Source organism: Myiozetetes cayanensis, unplaced genomic scaffold, assembly GCF_022539395.1.
Source record: "Myiozetetes cayanensis isolate MyiCay16 unplaced genomic scaffold, myiCay2020 scf6-25, whole genome shotgun sequence".
In the NCBI taxonomy this organism is placed as follows: Eukaryota; Metazoa; Chordata; class Aves; order Passeriformes; family Tyrannidae; genus Myiozetetes; species Myiozetetes cayanensis.
The window spans coordinates 5,164,170-5,184,612 of record NW_026087853.1 but is presented as its reverse complement, the minus strand read 5'-3'; the positions used below and the strand labels follow the sequence as shown (position 1 = coordinate 5,184,612).

The following is a 20,443-nucleotide window of genomic DNA, read 5'->3' as shown; positions in this document are numbered from 1 at the left end:
CCGACAGCCGAGGTGCTCAGCAGGCCATACTCTGCCGCCGAGAAGCAGAGTGCCCCCAGCCCAGGGTGAGCCCAGGGGAAAACACACACCCTCCCCCCAAAAAAAAAAAAAAAATCCCCCCACGGGGGTGCCCACGATCCCTCCCTCCCTCAGGAGCTGGGGCCGCGCAGGGGCCGCGCCCACCGCCCGGCCGGGGCGCGCAGGGAGCGCGCAGGGGCCGCGCTCACTTTTTCCAGGAGAAGCCCATCCCAGCCCATCCCTGCCCATCCCTGCCCGGCCCGCCCCGGCGGCGGCAGGAAGCGCGGGGGGGCAGCGCCCACCCCATCCGCCGGGCGGGCAGCGGGGGCGGGCGGCCTCGGCGCTTCCTGGCGGGTAAGCGGGGGCCGGGCCGGCACGGAGGGAGGGAGGGAGGCAGGGGATGGAGGGGAGGGCGCTGGTCCCGCTCCCCGGGGGCGGCTGCGCTCGCCGCCTCCCTCTTTGTGTGTGTCGTTCGCTTCCCCCTCCCTCCCTCCCCACCCCCCCAAATAATTTTCTGCTGAAACAATAGCAAATATCAGCGTTTATTTGCAAAGGGGCCGCTGGCGAGGCGGGGCGCGGGCGGCTCGGCCCCGCACAATGGGGGCTTTGTTGGGCGCACAGGGCTCCTCTGTGCGGGAGCCGCCGGGCTCGGCCCCGCCGCCAGCCCCGCGCCCCCTGTGCCCCCGCGGGGCAGTGGGAAGCACCACCGGATCAGCGGGAAAACGCGAGCCGGGTTTAAAGTTAGCGCTGGCACCCCACCGAGCGTAGTTAATCGGCGGGAGGAGCAGCTCCGAGTGTTGCTGGGCAGACGGAAAAGTCCCCGAGAGGTTCTGAGCTCATTGAACGTGGTTTTGGGCACCAGCGGTGGTATCGGTAGGAGAAACTATTGAATTGGGGTGCGGGGACCGTCTGGAGGAGGGAAGAAGCTCCGTGACAGGCGCCCAACTCGTTTCAGTGGTGAGAAACCCACATTTGAGCCTCTGGGAGCTGTGTGATTTCTTCATGAGATGAACATCTTGTTCTCTTTTGCTCCCAGGCACACCATGGATACCACCGGCCACAGCATCCTCCTCCTCCAGCAGCTGAACATGCAGCGGGAGTTTGGCTTTCTGTGTGACTGCACAGTTGCCATTGGAGATGTTTACTTCAAAGCCCACAGAGCGGTGCTCGCTGCTTTTTCAAACTATTTTAAGATGATATTTATTCATCAGACAAGGTAAGAACACACACTTCTATCCTCTCAACATTCTGCTTTTTCTCCTTTCTGAAGGCATCAAAGTCTAAAAGAGTGTAAGTGGGGATGGGATGTTAGGTGACTTGAGATTATTTTCCTAACCCAGCACAGGCCTTGGCTCCCTAAACGTTCCCAGTCCAGAACATACTGCCCTTTAAAACCACTCTCTTAGTCAGCATATGGTAACATCAGGCCCTGCATTTTGGAGATGAGACATTTGTGTGACCAGATAAAATAAACATGTAAGTACCACTGTCTTCCTGCAGCGAGAACTTTGCAGATTTGGAATCCAGGGATAACCTGGTACCTCCTCTGTCCGTGTCCACTACTTTGCATTAGGTTGTAGGCAAGCTGGCTGGGTGGGACTGTCCCTTCTGGCAGGATCCATGGGCTTGAAGCAATCAAGAAGCTGTAGACTTATCGCAGTTCTGCATTTCAGACTCTTGCAGATAAGGGCCAAGACTGAGATCATCATTTCAAGTTGTTGTTCAGATGCTTCACCTGGCCAGGTCAGGAGTGGTTCTGCAGGTATAACAACACTTGTGCCAAGGTCTGGCCCCTGACCTGGAGCTTGGTGCTTGCAATGGATTAAACCCTTCTCAATTCCCCTTCCTTTTTGAGGGTGATGGCCTCCAGCACCTTCACAAAATAACCATTAGGATCAACTGTACCGCCCTTTGGCGGGAAGTGAGATGAGTTAACTGCCTTTCCCTGTAGATGTTGTTTGCTGACACTTAAGCTCAACGCTCATAAAGATTACACAGCAGCAGCAGCTGAATTTATTACCTAAACACAGACATATTCTTTGCCTGGTGTTACTGGAGTGGCACACCCTGGTGATGCTTGCATGGCATCGCTGCAGTGCCGCACAGCTGCGGTTGGCTCTGCACGTGAGTGAGGGGTGACCGGGAGCTGGCCCCTCGCACCGTCCCCAGCTGTGGCTGTGCACATGGTCTTTAGAGTCACAGAGGCAGGCTTGGGCACTCTGCTGTGCAAAACAGGGCTTATGCACTTCTGCAGGGCTTGGCAGGGAGTGCTGCTCGTAAACTGGGAGGCAGGCAGCAGCACACGTGCTCTGACAGCAAATGGGCAAGTAATGGATCAGGACTAGCTTGGATCCCTGTATGTACTCAATCATCTGTTTTGTTTCAGCGAATGCATAAAGATTCAGCCAACAGACATCCAGCCTGACATATTTAGCTACTTGTTACATATCATGTACACTGGGAAAGGGCCAAAGCAGACCGTCAGCCAGAGCCGACTGGAGGAGGGCATCCGCTTTCTCCACGCAGACCATCTCTCCCACATTGCCATCGAGATGAATCAAGCCTTCTCCCCAGAGCCGGTCCAGTCTTCTAATTTGTACGGGATCCAGATCTCGACGGCACACAAACTGGTGAAGGAGCGCCTGGGAGCGAAGGACAGCCTGCCCAAGGCGGGCAGCAGGGCTGCGGCACAGGGCGATCACCCTCAGCTGCAGCTGTCCCTGGCCATCGGCCTGGACGATGGCCCCCTGGACCAGCAGGTCGCTCGCCCCTCCGCCCCGCCCGCCGCCCTCGCCAAGACAGCAGAGGAGCGTCCGAAGCTCTCGGTCTCCATAAAGCAGGAGAGGTGCGACTCAGAGCCCGTGGTGTCCCAGAGCTGCACCCCTCCTTCCCCGGAGGTGGCCAGCCCCGTCTTTGCGAAGGCCAGCCTGAAGGTGCACTTGTGTCACTACTGCGGGGAGCGCTTCGACTCCCGGGGGGGGCTGCGGCAGCACCTGCACACCCACGTCTCGGGCTCGCTGCCCTTCGGCGTGCCGGCCTCCATCCTGGAGAGCAGCGACCTGGGCGAGGTGCAGCCTCTGGCTGAGGACAGGGAGGCTGGGGATGACCACCGGCTCAGGGCCTTCCTCCTCAAGGAGGATGAGCATCAGCTGGAGCATCCAAGCTGCAGCGACCTGGAGCCTCTGCAGATCGGCCAGCTCTCCCTCATCTCCAAGGACCACGAACCGGTGGAGCTGAACTGTAACTTTTCTTTCTCAAGAAAGAGAAAAATCATCTGCACTGTCTGTGGCCGCACATTTTTCCGGAAGAGCCAGCTGCTGGAACACATGTACACGCACAGGGGGAAGCAGCACAAATACAGCCGCTGCCAGAGGCTGGAGAGCCCCGCCACCCCCAGGTTTCATCCTTACTGTGACAGCGAGAGCGTGGGTAAGAGCTCCAGTTTGTCCCAAGACCACTTAGATGAATGTATACTGGAGTCAGATCTCGTCCAAGAAAGTGTTGATACGATCCTGGTAGAGTAGTTCTCGCCCTGTGTTGCCTTCAGATACTGAAACTCTCTGGATGTTTTGGCATTTTCCACCTAGGGAGTGGCTGCTGTCTGCAGCAGGTTTTGTTCAACCACCATTCCCCTCACCCCCAAGATAACTGTGAAGGACTGTGTACTTTGATTTGTGTACTTGCTTTTTTACTTCTCTAACTTTGAAACTCTAGCTAATTCCCATCTAAGTCCTTCTTGGAAGCCTCTGTGTAACTCGGTTACATTTTTCCTAAATGTGAACTTATTCCTGCTCTGCTTTACTAGAGTTAAGACTGTATTGCTGGGTGTGAGGTTTAAACATTGTCCAATACTCTGTGCGGTGCCTAGGACTGTTTGTATCCCATAGAATTGCTTTTCTGAAACCAGATGGGTGGAAATGTAGAGGGAAATGTGTATTGTGTTTCCCAAACAGTTTGTTTTTAATGAAAATAAATATCTCAAGGAGATGAATCCTGAAGTTCGCGTTCTATAACTGCAGTTAATAAATCTTTGCGTAAGTATGTGAAGGAGCCATAAGGCTGCTCTTTTCAAGGGAATTGGCAGTGTTGATGTAGGGGTGGCAACCTTCACTTTGACAAGCCCTGGAGTCCTCGTCGGTACAGCCTTCTAAATTTACTTTTAAACTCTAGGGATTTGCATGTGTTTTTCCTCCTTCCTACTCCTCCCTCGTTAAGCGCTACTGCATTAGCAGAGACAGATTTTGATGCCTCTCTAGGAGCATGTTTCATTATTGGACCAGGACCACCTTCTCTGCAAGGAGGAAGGAAAGCTGCAAAGAAACTGTCCTCTCTTCTTGGAGAGGAGTCACATCGTCACCTTTTTAATCTTTAATCACATTTAATCTTTACAGGATTAAATACCTCGCTCGTATTTTCTGAGTGAAGAAGATTTCTGACTCTGTAAACAGCTTGGAGCAAACACAGTCTTAAATATTACAATCTGTGTATTTGCTAAGAGCAAACATATAATGTGTTATTTCTTCTCTGCTTGCAGAGCCACCATAAAATGTTAACATGCAAGTTTTTTGCCTTTCATATAAACACAGAACGGTTCAAGTTGGAAGGAATTTTAACGATCACCTAATTTCAATCCCCTTGCCATGGGCAGGGACACCTTTCACTGGACCAGGTTGTTCAAAGCCGTATTCAGCATTTCATTTATCATTACTTCTTATCTGAAGGGTAATAACTTCAGATTTAAAGGGGTTTAAAATTGTATGTGTTCCTCTTGGATTCGTATTTTGCCCCTCTCTAGTTTTTTACCTGAAATATCCCAGGCTTCCTGCCAGATGGGTTCCAACCCATCCCACAAAGATGCTCTTAATCACAAGGCCCCGAGGAGGCACACAAAGTTCTTAGAGCGCAAAGGTCTCTTCTGCAGCTCAGGGCAAAAGCCTCGTGAGCTGCTCCCATAATCTCATTACCCAGTTTTTGAGAAGCTGGAGGCTCCCTGCCAGTCCTGGTGGAGCCGAGTCATTGCCTTTGGAAAGGGGGAGCCCGAACAATGGTGAGAACAGTTTACTGTCAGAATGCCTGCTCCAAAGCTCTTTGTAGTCGGGACTCTTGAGCTGTCTTCTTTGAAATTGTCCTGGAGCAAGTGCAGCAATTAAATCACTGCCGAATTAAAAGACCATCTGAGGTCTTTGTAAGGGTCGGCTGCTGCTTCTCCTGGGCAGGGAGCTACACACTCCAGGGGATGGATTGGCCACCGAGCTGCCAAATCGTGTTTTAAGACAAAGGAGCAAAACAAACAGGCTCTGAGCCTGCCCAGATGATGTCACAAAATGCAGGCTGTGGTTTGGGGTGTGCTTCCCTGCTAGCCCCAGTGCTCCTCACTGTGTGTGCCCGTTAAAGGGGGCTGGTGAGAACGCATTTTAACTCTGCTTTAAAAGCCTTTCTTTAAAGCAAGCAAACAAACAGAGCACTGCCGACACCCAGGCCTGTGGATGCTGCATCTGAGCACGCAGCGATTCACACAGCGATTCATAGGGAACATTTCCTAGAAGAGAGCCGTCTGCGTCTCTCCCAGGCTAATAGCATCAGCTAAATCACATCCAGCACGGGCTGCCTGTAACTGGGGCAAATGCCCTCCGGCTTCCACTGACCTCTATTTCTACATGATGGGTAAAAAAAAAAAAAAAAAAGGTATTTTATGATAATTCCCTATTTGTATGTCCATTTTACCAAGTGGGCTGGCTTCTCCAGATGCTCCTTGCTCACCTTGCTACATTTAATTTAAAAACAGGGAGAAGCATCTGCTGGAGTGGCTATAGCTGTAGAGAGACTGATCTATCTACTATTCAGTCCGTAGATAAGCACCTTGTATCGTTTACTAGATGCCTAACTTGCCTGAAGTAATTGGTATTGAAAGTCAAAGGGCTCTTGATGTCTCTGCGGAGATAACAGGGGACAGCAGTGGGGACAGCAGCAAGGATAGCAGGCAGCACTGCTGAAAGCACCTCTAGGACATGCTGCTCATCTTCAGGGGCGTGGGCAGGACTGTTTTGTTCACTTCTTGCCCATTGAAAAGGGAGCTTTAATAAAAACTGTGATCTTGGGTAGAGGAGCCAAGTGTCCCTCAGCTGTGTGTGCTGTGTGTGTGCTGTGGTAATGACTCCATGGTGCTGACTGCAAACACACCAGCAAAGCCAAAATCATACCAAAACCTGGGCTGTGTTCATGTGTGTGTCCTGTATGTCTTTGAAATGTTACAAAAGAGATTATTTTTTTGGTACCTTCACATCCTCTTTTAGGGTATACTTTGGTTAAGCTTTGTGGTGCTGAACATCTGTGACATCAAACATCTGCCAAAGGCATTTTTTGCAACATTTGCAATACAAGAAATGCCTTTTCAGCAGTTTTCTCCTGCAAGCATTAAAGCACTGTTATAATTAAAGCAGCAGAAAAAGCTGGAGACAGAAGTCGTCAGCTCCGAGTTATGTTAACATGAAAATACCGTTCTCTCCAAGTCTCATGAATAGAAAATAATTTTACAGGGCAGTTACATTTGCTAAGCAAGGGCAGCAGCTGCTCCTGGATACATCATGAGAAGTTTTATTACTGTGTGTGGAAGGCACTTGAATTACTGAGTGCTTAACCTTTATGCCGGTGCATTCTTGGAAATCAGCCCAACTTGCACAGCTGGGTTTGGCAAATACTCATTTCTTGTAGTGTTTTGTTGTTTGTTTGTTTTTTTTTTATAAAACCCTAAAAAAAATTGTCTCAGTGTGCAGAATAATGGTATTGATGATTCCTTCTGGATATCTGTAATTGGCTGATAGATCACATGGGCTTAGGCAAAGAAAGACTCAGGGTGAGAATACTTTAAGGCTCAAAGTCTCAAAATTCTCAAGATAGGTAATTTGAAATATTTTGAATTATTTTTAGTGCTCTGATGGTGAACAGAGTCCAACAGGGGCCGTGTTTCTTGGGCTGCTTAGGGTGCAGTAAAGTGTGTAGAGAAAAGTTTATTTATCCCCCTTGCAGCATGGGCTGTGGTTATTTTACTGAGAAACTTGCTTTTCCCCACCTGCTGTGGTGTCCGGAGTTGTGGTTTAGTAGCACTTGCGCAATGAAAGCATTAGGTTGAACTTTTCCTGAATTACCAGTGTCAGAGGAGCGATGTTACTTCGGTGCCTGTTACTTGTGCTCAAGTTGTGCTTAAAAGGTAATTTGTCCCCTCCAGCATTCACCTGCAAATACTCGGATTTTACCTCTTCCACCTTGAATTTTTGGTCATCTAGGGCAGAGTGATGCTGGCATTTCCCTGCTGCTGCCTGGAGGTGATGCTGGTGGCCGGGCCATGTTCACCCCCAACTCCATGCAGGATAAAAAATCCTTCAGCTCCTTTTACCTCCTGCACAGACTGTGGGTAAAACACGTGTCTCCTGCCATCTGGCTGCAGCAGCCTTTCGGGCAGGCTCTTCACTCACATGTTGTCTGTCAAATCACTGCAGAGTCGGTTGACAGCAACGTGCAGGGGGTGTGGAAGGGCTGACATGCCCTCTGTGGGTGCAGTGCCCCTTGGCAGAGGGGTTTGGGATGTTTGTGCACGCTGAGGTGATTGGACAGGGAAAAGAAATTTGCTGTTGGGATGTAAACCTGAAGCAGATAAAAATCAGACTACGGAGTACTGCTATTGTGAGCTTTCATTTTCATTCCTCTTTAGTGTAATGCTGATACTGAACAGTTTTCTACTATTTTGGAAGCAGAAAGTATTAATCCTGTGTAAGTGATGCCTTTAGAAGTGCAGTAAAAAGTGACCTCAGCATATGCAATTCAGCATCATTGAATGGGACCATGGGCTGTCAGTGGCCAAAGCAGGAGGTTTCCTCTTGGCTTGTCACGGCAATCTGCCAACAACAGGTTGTGCCATATCACTGCCATGATCTTCAGATTCCCTGTTTAATAAAACTCAGCCTTTTCTTTTCCCCTCTTGTCCAGGGTTGCCAAAAGGGGCTGCAACTGAGCGGGCTTCCCAGCGCTAGGGAAATATATTCTGTGCAAAAAGAAATTGGGAGGAAAAAGGTAATGAGGATGGATGTGCCCTAAATGATATGCCAGTTAAATATTTACAGCCGGAGCTGTGTCAGGACTGAGTTCCCTGAGATGCAATCGCAGCGCCTACAGGATTTGCATGTTTCATTAGGACACAGTAATGACACAACTTCAAAAGAGCCTACCAGAGGAAATGTTTCCACTAACGCTTCCAAACCAGAGGCTGCACCCTTCGAGCAGAGGTGCAGCAGAGCTCTTAAGACCTTCTCTGCTGCATTAGGCTGGGTTTCACCTGAGCTGAGATGCCCATGGGAAGCCTTGTGGGGTTCCAGGCAGCACAGCATTCCATGGCTGGGTGTACCTCCCGGGATGCATGGGGCAATGCAGCAACCAGGCAGTGTTTAGTCCACATGAATCCTGCTGCTATTGGGACAAACAGTGTAAGAAAACACCACATAAAGGGTTCTGTCCCTTCTGGTGCTGGATTTGCAACCCACCCTTTTCAGGATGTAGGCATCAGGATAGGGAAAACAGAGCCACGAGGCATGGGGGGTGATGGATGTAGGAGAAGAACTCCCCTGGCAGGCAGGACCGCGGTGTCAGCCACCAAGACAGGGATCCGGCGGTGGGCGTGCAGCCTCGCCAGGCTCGGGCCGAAAGCGCCGGGGGCGGAGGCTGATGCTGATGCTCGCTCAGCGTCGCCCCTGTCCCTGCAGCCATCCCGCAGGGACCCGCTCCGGCTGCGGTCGCCCCCGCCGCCCCGCAGCACCGCCGGAGCCAGCAGAGCAGGCACCCAGGCCTGTCATTAGGGCCGAGCATGCCCTGCCAGCCTGTTTTTACCCCCACGGTGCGGTCGTGAGGCGCTGACTCACCGCCCTAATGAGCGGGGTGCAGGTGTGCGTTCCTGTTGTGCCTGTTGCACACCCGCCCCCTCCCTCACGGCTGCTCCACACGCTCCAGGGAGGTGCGGGACGAGAAGCTTCCAGCGCCTCGGCCTTCCCCGCCTTGCTCCAGCTAGCAAATGGGATGCAAATTCACCTACAGGCTGTCTGGGCTGCGCCAGAGCCCGACGCCTTCGTGCAGCAGCAGTCTGGGAGCGCTCGGCAGGCACAGAGCGAGCGGCGAGGGGATGCGCTGCTCCTCCTCCCCTGTGGGGATGCTCGGCAGCTCCGTAGGAGTCGGAGTACTTGCGCTTCCCACCCAGCTGCCATCTCAGCAGTCTCCCGTCACGCGGAGCTGTCACAGCACCGAGCCTTGGCGCATCGGCTCCTCGGCCTCGTGTCTGCACCAGCACGGCGAATGCAGAGAGCCGGCGTGACGCGGTGTTGGAGCGCGGGCCTGGCATCCCTCTCCAGATTTAAACTTTCTCTCGGGGACAGTGGCCAAGCGGCGCTCAGCGTGTCCGTGCACGGCGTGCCCCACGCTGGGACTTGGCACCGCCTGAAAGGACATCGGTACCTGCAGAAGGGACCCTGCTGGGGCACCCGCCCTGGTGGGGGGATGTCACCTCCTCCAGATCAAAGAAGTTTGGAAGACTGATCTCTGCCAGGTCTAAACTTAAGGACTGACAGGGTGACTGCCAGCCAGATACTTTCATCTTGGCAATCTGAATTGCAAAATGTGTTTTCCTGACGTCTCCCTCCCTTTTGTAATCCTCCTCTTTGTCAGATTTTATATATAAAAAAACCCTATTCTAAAATGCTGGGTTTGGGTATTTTTGCTGAAACTCGCTTTTCAGCTGAAAGGACTTTGACCCCACAGCAGCATCCCATAATTTGGCAAAGAAAAACTGCACTCTTCGCAATTTTCTGCAAAAAGAAAGACACATGAAAGCTGTGCCTCCTAAAAAATGTTAACCTATATTGTTGCTTAAAAGACTATGTAAAAAGTAACATCCTCTGATTGGTTTGTTTTTTAAAAAAATCACATTTAATGTTGAGATTTTATCTGTTTGTAAATGAAAATATTTAATTATTTTAATACCACCCAACAAGAGCTAACAAGAACCATTTCTCTGGGAAATAAAACTGCAGAGGTAAAATCATATTAAAGCAATTATTTAAATCAATCTGTTTTCTTGGAGCACTTTGTCATTTTGAGTTACTCATGTTGAAAGCTTCTAGCTGGAAGACAGGCAGTATTAGGGCTTCATTGCCCTAACACGTGAGTCTGTCAGCAGGGTCTGGCTTCCACCCATCCATCCATCCATCCATCCCAAGTGCAGACCACGATTTCTGTGTATTTCACGAGTTTACTCAATTTCTTACATACATTTGTGGAAAAAAAAACAAAAACAAAAGACAAACCAAGAAAACCCCCAAAAATCAAACCCCCAAACAACAACACCAACAAAACCCACAACTGGATTTTCAGTTATACATGAGGACACATATGAGAACTTCCATCATTTATGCAGGGATTGCATCTTGGATTCAAACACGATTTCTGGCTGCGGGAGGGTTGGTCCTTTGAAGCGTAAGGAGCTGCCGTGACCTTCAGCCGCTGGAGATCCAGCCCTGTGCATTTCTAATGCACTTTGGGTGTCCCAGGGCAGGAAAGAAAACACAGTATTTGTTTGTGCCATCATTGTCTACCATCAATTTCCACAAGGAACCTTTCAGTGGATACACTTGCTTTCTTCTGGGCTCATTGTTGACATAACAGAAAAGCTTTTTATCCCCCTGGAAGCCTTTCTGGGCAAGAGTTATACTATTTAAACACTCTTTTCTTTGCTGCTAATATAAAAAAGCTGTGGGAGATGAAAATGTTCAAAATGACACAGCAAAGCAGGGATAGAGAACTTGTTGAATATAAAGCCAAATTGTCCCTGCTGTGAGCAGAGCATTGGAAACATCTGGGACAAAAGCAGCAGCACAGTCTGTGGGGTGAGCAGAAGAAAAACTTCCATAATTCAGAGAGCAGCAAGCAATGTATTTCTTGTATTGATAAGGAGCCAGACAGCTCAAAAGCAATCTGAATGGGGCTATAAAAATGATTGGATATCAGGAAAAGTTCCGTCCCTGAGAGGATTCCCAAACATTGGAACAGGCTGCCCAGGGAAGTGGAGGGGTCACCACCCCTGAAGGTATTTAAAAGGCATGGATGTGGCACTTGGGGACATGGCAGCCCTGGCAGTACTGGGTTAACAGTGGGACTTGGGGATCTTAGAGGTCATTTCCAACCAAAATGATTCTATGATTCTATGTTTATTCCAGTTTATTTCAGCTGTTGGTGAAGAACACGGTCTTAAATCCAGGCCACCCTTTGGTGCTCTGGCACAACCACACAGCCATATCTTCACAGGTTTCCTGGCCCAGTACTCCTCTATAATAGTAAATTTATCATTCCTTCTCCAAAAGAATAAATGTTTTATTCATGTTCTACTCTCTAATCACAAGGAAGGAGTAGAGAGTCTTAATTAAGTCATTAGTGGCTGTTATGAGCCCATATTTTATTCTGTAAACCTGAAAGAATAAATAGTATTAATACTATTAAATATGTATTACCTCTTTCTCCCATATTTTCTGAATGTTGTAGTGTCTAAAGAAATTACATGGAAGATATTATGCAAAAAACACATAAAATAGGATGCGGGGTCCATTTGAGCCATCTCAGAAAGTGCTGATGCACCAAACTCACTGCTCCCCCTCCTGAAGTGCTGTCCCTAAAATGGACCCCATCAGCACCAAACTACACACCTGGGAACAGCAATCCCAAGCCTTGGGAGCAGGAATCACAAACCAGTGGCTCGCAGAGAAAACCAAACCACTTGCGTGGGATCAGCAAGAGCTGTGCCATTCCATGGGCAGCGGGGTCTGACCCCTGTCAGTCTGCAGAGCCTCAAACATTTTCCTCTAGCACTACTGGGCATCTAACAGGGAATTTACCCATGGGGCAGCAGGATGGTTTTTCTTAGCTGCTAGAGATTTGTGATCCCTCATAAATTCCTTATAGCAGTCCCTGGGCAGCCGGGGCTCTGCAGTAGAAAAGATTAGCCAGCAACCAGAAGGAAAGGTTACAGAAAGAGCAGAGGAAGAGCAAGCCTCCGAAGAATTTGGGTCTGCAAGCAACTTTAAGATTTCTTTCTGTTCGCTGTATGGCTGCCTGAAAAAGCTGGACCCAATGGGGCACCAGTGTGAGTTAATCCCTTCACATATAAAATCTCTCCATAGCTGCCCACTCAATCACAAGGCAAGGAAACAACAGGTACATTCAGCTTTAATGAAATAATCATCAGTTCTATGTACACCTATAACAGAGAGAAAACCAGCTACAGAGAGGATGCAAACACAACCCTGGACACAGAGCAACACTCGCAGGGCAGGGCTGGACCAAAGCATTTCTGCCATTCTCCTCCAGTTTGAAGACGTGTTTCGCCTAAGAGGCAATACTGAAATAACACAAAACCCTCCCAAAACCGCTTAGTGGGCTGACAGAAGATGACAGCCTGGCCCCATGGGATCTTTTTCTGTTTATTTACTAGAGCTTGGACATCCTTCTCCACAGCCAACCCCAGCAGGGCCCCACAGCAGCCCTTTGCTCGGCACCAACCTGCCACAGTGCCCACTGTAATTCCATAAGCAACCCCCAATATCAGTATGGCTCTTCTTGGGCGCTGCAGCAGCTCCAAAGGTGCATCATAAAGTCCTTTAAAAGTCCCTTTCAAAACTATGGCGAAATACCTGGAAGGACCAGTACGAAGTACAAAGCCATTAAAATTGCACACACTGAATTATCGATATCTGATAACTTAATAAATAAATACACAGAAAAAAAGACACTTTTTTTTTTTTTTAACACCCTCTGATTTTTCTAAAGTTTCACTTGCACAGAAATGAGCTGTGGCTCTCGCTGCTCGCAGGCCTCTCATAACAACGGAGATGCTTTATCAGAGTTTAAAATGTGGTTGTGCACCAGGTACTAGGGACACGTACAGCCCTTGTATTTTAGCAGGAATCCAAATCCTACGCTGGGAAGGGAAATCTCAGCGCACCGCCCATGGCCAGGGAGCAAGTGCCAAGCGCGGCTGCTATTTCTGTATCGGCTGAGAAATATGCAGGAGAATTTTCTCAGAGGAGCACACTGCCTTGCCCACAGCTGGACATAAATCCCAGCCATGCAGACACAATCCCAAATTATTAAAGGGCCCCTTTCTCTTGGAGGGCTTGCAGTGGGAGGCGGTGCTTGCACATGCACAAACCCCCTTGGAGCAGGGCAGTTCATGGGTTTTGACGGCAGTAGGCTTGTCCAGGCATTTTCCAGCCATGTCCTCAGGCCCTCCATGTCTAGATGTTTTCCCTGAGGACTTCGGTAAGATTGCTCCAGCATTTCATTGCGTGTTTCAGGGCGAGCTACATGGCGTGCCAGAGCCAGCCGGAGCCTGGTGGCAGCGAGCCGGGCATAATGCACGTTTCCCAAGGGATGCCTGGGCTGGGATGAAGGCAGGCGGGCTTTGTGGAGAGCGGGGAGCGGTGCAGGGCGGCTGCCGCCAGCACCCAGGGACGCCAGCAGTGCCCAGACCAAATCAAAGCAATTCCAGTGCCGGCAGAACATCGCAGCTACCCAAACTATGCTGACTGCTAACACGCATGCAGCTCACTGCTATTTATATCACATGCCATATATATATAAAAAAATATGCTACATCTGAGGACAGCTTCACCACGACACCAGGATTGGGAGGGAGGACGGCCAGGGAGGAGAGGGGCTGCCCGCAGCAGGCACCGCTCCCGCCCAGCCCACGCCGCTGATGCCGCAGGGAATTTTCGCCCGTTGAGCTTAATGGTGCAAAAACAGGGCCCCCCTTCCCTGAAGCGCTGTCGCTTTCCTGGCGTTTGTGCAGCCCGGGGTCAGCAAGGCGAGCGGCTGATGCTGTGCTTTAACGTGTCTGGAGATGCACAGGCTGCTCGTGGCAGGGGGAGAGGCCGAATGCAGAACGCAGAACGCTGCTCGCTGCAACCCTCCGGCTTCACACGATGTGACAGCAGCGGTGACCCCGGCTCCTGGCGCCCGTAGGTAGCGAATGCCTGCAGTTCACAACACTAAACACTGGCCTGAGTCCTTCTGACAGTGATGTCTTCAAGTTAACACTGCAGTTGCTTTGCTCTCCCTCATCTCCAACACACCCCAGGCAAACCTCCAGCTGTTCCAGCCCTCCCCCAAATCCAGCCCAGCAGCAGGTCAGGCACTCGCTGCCTCTCAGGACCTTTCTTTAAACACATGGAATATACAGACCTACAGCATGAACACTGGGGGAACCTGGCATGGGTGCTGGCAGAAATGCGGCCTTGACATAAATATGCCAATAAATGAAAATACAGTCACTGTAACACCTTCATTTTTCTGCAGCTGCAGTCAGTGGTGTTGTCTGAGGCCCCAGGGGACACAGTGTATGCAGCAGGGCCTGCCCACGTCCCAGGATCCATTTCACATAGACACACAACTGAAGGGGCATGCAGAATTAACTACACCTCGGCCCTGGGAGCCCTCTGAGCTCTCCACATACCCCCCAGGACAAATGGAGCTTTAAATCACTCCCTCTGCTCTTCCTCTTGGGGGCAAAGCTGCCCTCACAGAAAACTGTTGTGTTTATTCTGTTCCAGGGCCATTTCATTGACCAGCTGCTCTATGGATGACTGAATGGCCGCCTTCACGAGGGAGGAGGCAGTTTCTATGAGGAGCAATTCGTACTGCTCCCCAGTTCTGTGCCCCTGGTCACCCAGACTTTTGTCCTCTGCCTGGGGACCGCCACCAGCCTCAGGGCCCTCTTTTTTACCAACATCAGCATTCCTGTTTGATTTTTTATTCCCTTTTTGCTTATTTTGGTGCAGAACTGGGGACGGCTCGTAGGCCTGGTCGGAGTCGGTGTTGTCAGAGTCCTCAGCCTCAGTGATGGTGATGACGATGCCGACGCCGATGCCGATGCCCGCGTTTGCCTCTGATGTTGCCTGATGGCTGGAGCATTCCTGCACACTCGCTCCATTGTCTCTGGATGTCGACTCACTGAACTCTGATACAGTCTCCTGGGCTTTGCACTCCTCAGGAAGATTTGGGCTCTTCTCTGATTCATCCCCTTCAGGCAGCTCTGTGCGGATATTAGGGATTTCCTCCTGCTCGGTGGTTTCAGGGGCACTGTCGGGTTGATCCTTGGAAACAGGTGCTTTGGGAGCTTCTCTGCCCTCTGCATCATCTGTGGTTTGGGGTAGGCTCCCTTCCTGGAGTTTGTCCTGGGCTATTTCATTAACTGTCTCTGAATCAGTTATCTCTGACTGAATGGTGCACTCCGTACGTTCCTCCACACCAGGTGTGTGCTCTGTTGAGGGCTCACTCTTCTCAAAAGAGTTGTCACTTTCCTTTGCTGTATCCTGGTCCTCCTTCACGATAGCCTGGTCCTCCTTCACTGTAGCTTGGTCCTCCTTCACTGTAGCTTGGTCCTCCTTCACTGTAGCTTGGTCCTCCTTCACTGTAGCTTGGTCCTCCTTCACTGCAAACTGGTCCTCCTTCACTGTAGCTTGGTCCTCTTTCACTGTAGCCTGGTCCTCCTTCACTGCAGCTTGGTCCTCCTTCACTGCAGCTTGGTCCTCTTTCACTGTAGCCTGGTCTTCCTTCACTGTAGCCTGGTCCTCTTTCACTGTATCCTGATCCTCCTTTACTGCATCCTGATCCTCCTTTACTGCATCCTGGTCCTCCTTTACTGCAGCCTGGTCCTCTTTCACTGAAGCCTGGTCCTCTTTCACTGTAGCCTGGTCCTCTTTCACTGTAGCCTGGTCCTCTTTCACTGCAGCCTGGTCCTCTTTCACTGCAGCCTGGTCCTCTTTCACTGCAGCCTGGTCCTCTTTCACTGCAGCCTGGTCCTCTTTCACTGCAGCCTGGTCCTCTTTCACTGAAGCCTGGTCCTCTTTCACTGCAGCCTGGTCCTCTTTCACTGTAGCCTGGTCCTCTTTCGCTGTATCTTGGTCCTCTTTCGCTGTATCTTGGTCCTCTTTCGCTGTATCCTGGTCTTCTTTCACTGTAGCCTGGTCTTCTTTCACTGTAGCCTGGTCCTCCTCTGCAGAGACTGGGCTGAAGGATTCAGATTTTTCCATCGGGGCCAAATCCTCTGGCTCTTCACTGGCCTTGTTCAAAACACCCACCACTTCATTTGCTTGAACGCTGCCCTCTGACTCCTCCACTGCTTCTGAGGGGCTGGGTTTCTTCTTGCCCCTGGAGAACCTCACGCAGGGCATCTTCACCCCAGAGCTGGCCCGTTTCTTTGGGAGGTCTTGTGCACAGCTCTCCTCAGCATCCACCTCCAGCTGCACCTGTGAATCGGACGGCGCCTTCTTCCGCGAGGAGGATTTCTGCCTTCTCCGAGGCCTTGCAAGGTTTTTGATGGCTGCCCAGGCTCCTTTGGAGGACTGTGATGGACTGGAAACTTTTTCCTCCCCTTGGTCGGTGCTGACACATTGGCTTTTCTCCTCTGAGGCTCCTTCGCACCCATCCTGCACAGTCAGCCCCTTCTTACAGGGCTTCTTCCGCTTCTTAAAACAGAGCATGGAGGGTTTCTCTGCTTGTTCCTCTGGCGGGGAGCACGTTGCCCCTGTGCTGGGAGTCTCTACCTCCTTTGGGTTCTCCATTTGAGTTTCCTTAGCTGCCCTCACCACATTCGCTCCTCCTTCGTCTGCGTTGTAGCAGCGATTTTCTTGATCGATGCCTCAGACACAAGAACTGCAGAGATGCTCAAAGTGCATTTTTTCCTCGAACAGTTCTCCAAATAACATTAGTTGCTTTGTAACGAGCGGATGTGGCAGTGAAAAGAAGTTCTGCTGGAGCGATCGCATCCGCTTTATAACTCCCACTTCGTCTTATTACTCACTTGATCACCTCTCCAAGGAATCCTGGGCAGACGTGGTGTTGAACAGGCTTCTCCTTGGCTTTGCTGGCCACAGTCACTCTCATCTCCGGAATAAACCCACTCCACGTTGTGCTTGGTCTAACAGCAGGGACTATATAATGGCCAGTCTGACATACTTTTTTTTTCCCCCAAAGGATGACAAATCAAGCCAAGAGTTAACAATTTTTATTCACCCCACGGACCTGGAAAGAACTTGCACTTTGTGAGCTCTCTGCAATTCCACATTGCACAAGGGAGCTTGATTGAAGCACCAGTGGAACCAGTGGCTGTTTTCTGCCCCCCAGTGACAAGGTCAGATGCTGCTTTGCCTTGGCTTTCCTTTCTCCTTCAGTTCCCTTCACAGGTTACATGAAGTTTGCTGTGAAGTCTGACCAAGGCTTTCATCTTTTACCTGGAACATAACAAACAAATGATAATACCTGTAGAGCAATTAAAAAAAACCCAAACGTATTGAAAACTTTTTTTTTTCCTCTAAATATTTCATGTTGGGAGGCAGACTGGATGCACTATAGAAGTTTATTTCCACTAATTAGCATCAATATCCAAAGGCAAAATCAGGCCACAAGATGTCAACCCAGTGATGCTCCACCACAGAAAGTACTACTTTGCTATTTTATGTGGTAAAAGGGGACTTTTTTTATGTAACTGCCCATATTATGGTGAATACATATTACACATGCACACATATTTTTTTTCCTAAGGTTTGCTAAATCCTTTCCCCACTGCTCCATATGCACTCATAGTTCCAGCTAGGGAAATTACACCCTGAGACAGCAGATATTTTTATCTTTAATGCACCATATGACAATATGCAAAACCAGAGAATACAAAAAGGAGGCTTGTGGAATACAAAAGCCAAATCACATGGCAAGAAGGGAGCTTATTTATACTACGTGCATGCCTCCCATGGCAACCTCAATTAACACCGCGTGTGCTCATCAAAGAGGTGATGTTGTAAGATGTGTGTCACCCTTAACAAAAAAAAAAAAAAAAAAAAAAAAAAAAAAAAAAGGAAAAAAAAAAAAAGAAAAAAACCCAAAGACAAAACGAAAAAAAAAAAAAACCCGCGCTGCCTCGAAACATTATCAGAACGTTTTGGGATAGAAAGATGCAAAAATGTGTTACCGCAAACAACTTCTGCAGGATGGGCTCGGGGGGCTCCGGGCAGGGCTTTTCACGGCGTTCTGTGCTCTGCTTTTCAGGAGCAGGGCGATTAAAGGGAGGCTCCGGGGCGCGCTTCCCCCGCAGCACATTTGGGGTTTTACAATCATTATTACTATTATTTTAATTATAATCTTTCAAGGGAGAAGGAGCGGAGCTCGGAGCCGTGCGAGCGCGCACCCGCAGCTCCCGGAGCGCCGAGCGCAGCCCGGCTCCGCCGCCCCCGCGCCCGCGAAGTTTTGGGGGCGTTCGGGGGTGCGGAGCAGGAGCCGCCCAGCACAGCCGCTCCCCCGCCCCAGGCAAGGGGAACCCCCAAAGCCGGACCCCTCCGAAGGGATGGGGACGGGGGGTGCTCCTGGGGCAGCGCCCGCAGCGGCGGCCCGGGAGCCCCACGCGTGTCGCCGCCCCAGCGGGTCCCCCCGAGGCGGTGCCGCCCCCTCGCCCCCCGCGCCCTCACCTGCATCCTGGCACATCCCGGCACATCCCGGCCCATCCCGGCTCCGCTCCGCGCGGCTGCGCTGCCGCCGCCGCCGCCTCCGCCGCAGCCGCGCCCCCCGGGCCGGCGGGGAGGGCGCTGCCGGCAGCCCCCCGCCCTCCGCCGCCAGCCCCCGGCACGCCCCCCGCCCCGGCCCCGCTCCGCCGGCACCTGCTCGCAGCCTCCTTCCTCCTAGGGGAGAGCATCTCTCCCTCTTCGCTGATCAGCATCCCTTCTTTGCGAGCATCCCTCCCCGTAGCGGGATAGCACCGCTCTTCTGGCGGGCGGCATCCTTCCCTTCTGGAAGGGCAGCATCCCTCCTTGTGAGGCAGGATCCCTCTCCCGCTGGCAGAGTAACCTTTCGTCCCCTCCCAGGCTGTGCACAGCGGCAGCAGACACGAAAACCACGAATACAACTAGAGGCAAAGGTCGTCCTAGGAATCGAGCTGTGGTTTGTAGATCCCAGTGACAGCAAGATGCACGGGAAGGGAGACGGGTGTACACCCCGCAGGGAGGAGGGACCGCTGGCGTTTGCCTGGCTGTGTGGGAAGGAGGGTGGGGGATCTTGCTCTTGGCAGCTGTTTTTCAGGTACCACCTGAAATCTTCACAGCTTTTAGCACACACTGCCGGGGGTGCTGCAGGAGCTACACCTTTGGAGGTGGAGGTAAGGACAGCCAGCTCTTGGCTTTAGACTAATCCCTGCCCAAAATACCAGGGAAAGTGCCTCTTTCATATGAGCTTTTTTTCTGTCCAAAGCAGCTGAGATCTGACTTTAAAAAAATCACGTCTCCAGCTGTTATGATTGATGGGAGAGCCTCTGGAGAAAGGACTACCAAGTGGAGCTGATGAACTACAGGAAACTATAGTTGAGATGCCTGAACGTCCCCATTCATCTCCACGGGGAGTTGACTGACGCCCACAGAGGTTTTGCAGACATTAACTGCTTCACAGCGTGTTTGCACATAAGCAACTGGGCGAAGCAGCACTTTGAACCTCCAAGTGGCTTCCAGTGTAGGCCAGGCTTAGAAAAATACACTTGGCCTCCCCCCTCTTTGGCTTCTTCATGGGAAAAAAAAGGTACAAAACGGGTTCGATGGGCTGAAACGTCAGCCAGGAGGGCAGGAAAGTGCATCAAGCATCATAAGGAATTGCCTTTTTAAAAGCTCCCCTGCGAGATGTGTTTGCTCGCATTCACTCGGGATAATAATAAACTTCATTTGGAAACGGCTTCTCCCCCGGTGTGGGCGGTGGGTTCTAATTACAATCCACTTTGCATTAAAGCCAAGCGAGGCCCCTCAGCTTGAGGAGCTTTTCGCTCCTTGCAGTCGGAGGCAGCAGGAAGGAGGGTGGATAATGTGAGGATGGGGAATGTGTGTGCTGCCTCAGGGGTGGTGTGATGGAGGCACGCTCCCATCAACTCCATTTGGGAACACTTTGCATGGAATTCAATTATTCCTGATGCTCCAGGGGCAGGCGGTGACACCACAGGCTGTGGCCCAAGGGAAATAAATAAAAGGCTCTGCAGCAAGCCTGAGATCTGGTCAGAAAAAGACCCTGGCCCAGCTGGAACCAGTTTTCTTTCTGGGCCTACGCTCCAGTGCTGGTGATGTGCAACAAGCCAACCAAGCAACAATCTCTCCTTTTGCCCCTTGCACTATTCCAGAAAATAAATGTGTTATTTCTTACACGAGGTGATGCAGGACTCTCATTACAGCACAGCTCAAGGGATGGATGGTCATAACACCAACAAAGGGCTCTGGGCCCACAAATAGTCCACAGAGAACAAATTCGTACATAATTAGTTTTTTCTCCAGGCAACAGGAGGAGAAGACAACCTTCCAGTACTTAGTTAGAAAAA

The 20,443-nt window shown here is 50.9% G+C and overlaps 2 protein-coding genes and 1 long non-coding RNA gene across 4 annotated transcripts; 1 reads left to right on the top strand and 2 right to left on the bottom strand.

Annotated features, from left to right (window-relative positions):
- The first annotated feature begins 248 nt into the window (after nucleotides 1-248).
- On the top strand, nucleotides 249-4,059 carry ZBTB25 (zinc finger and BTB domain containing 25). 2 transcript variants are annotated; one of them, XM_050334935.1, is made up of 3 exons: nucleotides 249-372; nucleotides 1,055-1,234; nucleotides 2,405-4,059. In XM_050334935.1, exons 2-3 carry the CDS (start codon nucleotides 1,062-1,064, stop codon nucleotides 3,540-3,542), a joined length of 1,311 nt encoding a protein of 436 aa, XP_050190892.1. In that variant the 5' UTR covers nucleotides 249-372; nucleotides 1,055-1,061; the 3' UTR covers nucleotides 3,543-4,059. The 2 variants fall into 2 exon arrangements, with proteins under 2 accessions (XP_050190892.1, XP_050190891.1); XM_050334934.1 differs by lacking the exon at nucleotides 249-372 and adding an exon at nucleotides 415-975.
- Nucleotides 4,060-12,256: 8,197 nt separating this feature from the next.
- Nucleotides 12,257-16,992, bottom strand: AKAP5 (A-kinase anchoring protein 5). Its single transcript, XM_050335585.1, has 2 exons — nucleotides 16,974-16,992; nucleotides 12,257-16,747 (listed from the first exon to the last, which is right to left on the bottom strand). Exons 1-2 carry the CDS (start codon nucleotides 16,990-16,992, stop codon nucleotides 14,625-14,627), a joined length of 2,142 nt encoding a protein of 713 aa, XP_050191542.1. The 3' UTR covers nucleotides 12,257-14,624.
- Nucleotides 16,993-17,097: 105 nt separating this feature from the next.
- On the bottom strand, nucleotides 17,098-18,703 carry LOC126650828 (uncharacterized). Its single transcript, XR_007631510.1, has 2 exons — nucleotides 18,567-18,703; nucleotides 17,098-17,339 (listed from the first exon to the last, which is right to left on the bottom strand). It is a non-coding gene; the product is annotated as an uncharacterized LOC126650828 (long non-coding RNA).
- Between the last annotated feature and the right edge of the window lie 1,740 nt (nucleotides 18,704-20,443).

What these genes read in the sequence shown, in the direction of transcription:
- ZBTB25 (XM_050334935.1), top strand. Translation starts at nt 1,062, where the DNA reads ATGGATACCACCGGCCACAGCATCCTCCTCCTCCAGCAGCTGAACATG. An exon ending in ATATTTATTCATCAGACAAG is followed by an intron (nt 1,235 to 2,404) that starts GTAAGAACACAC and finishes GTTTTGTTTCAG; the next exon opens with CGAATGCATAAAGATTCAGC.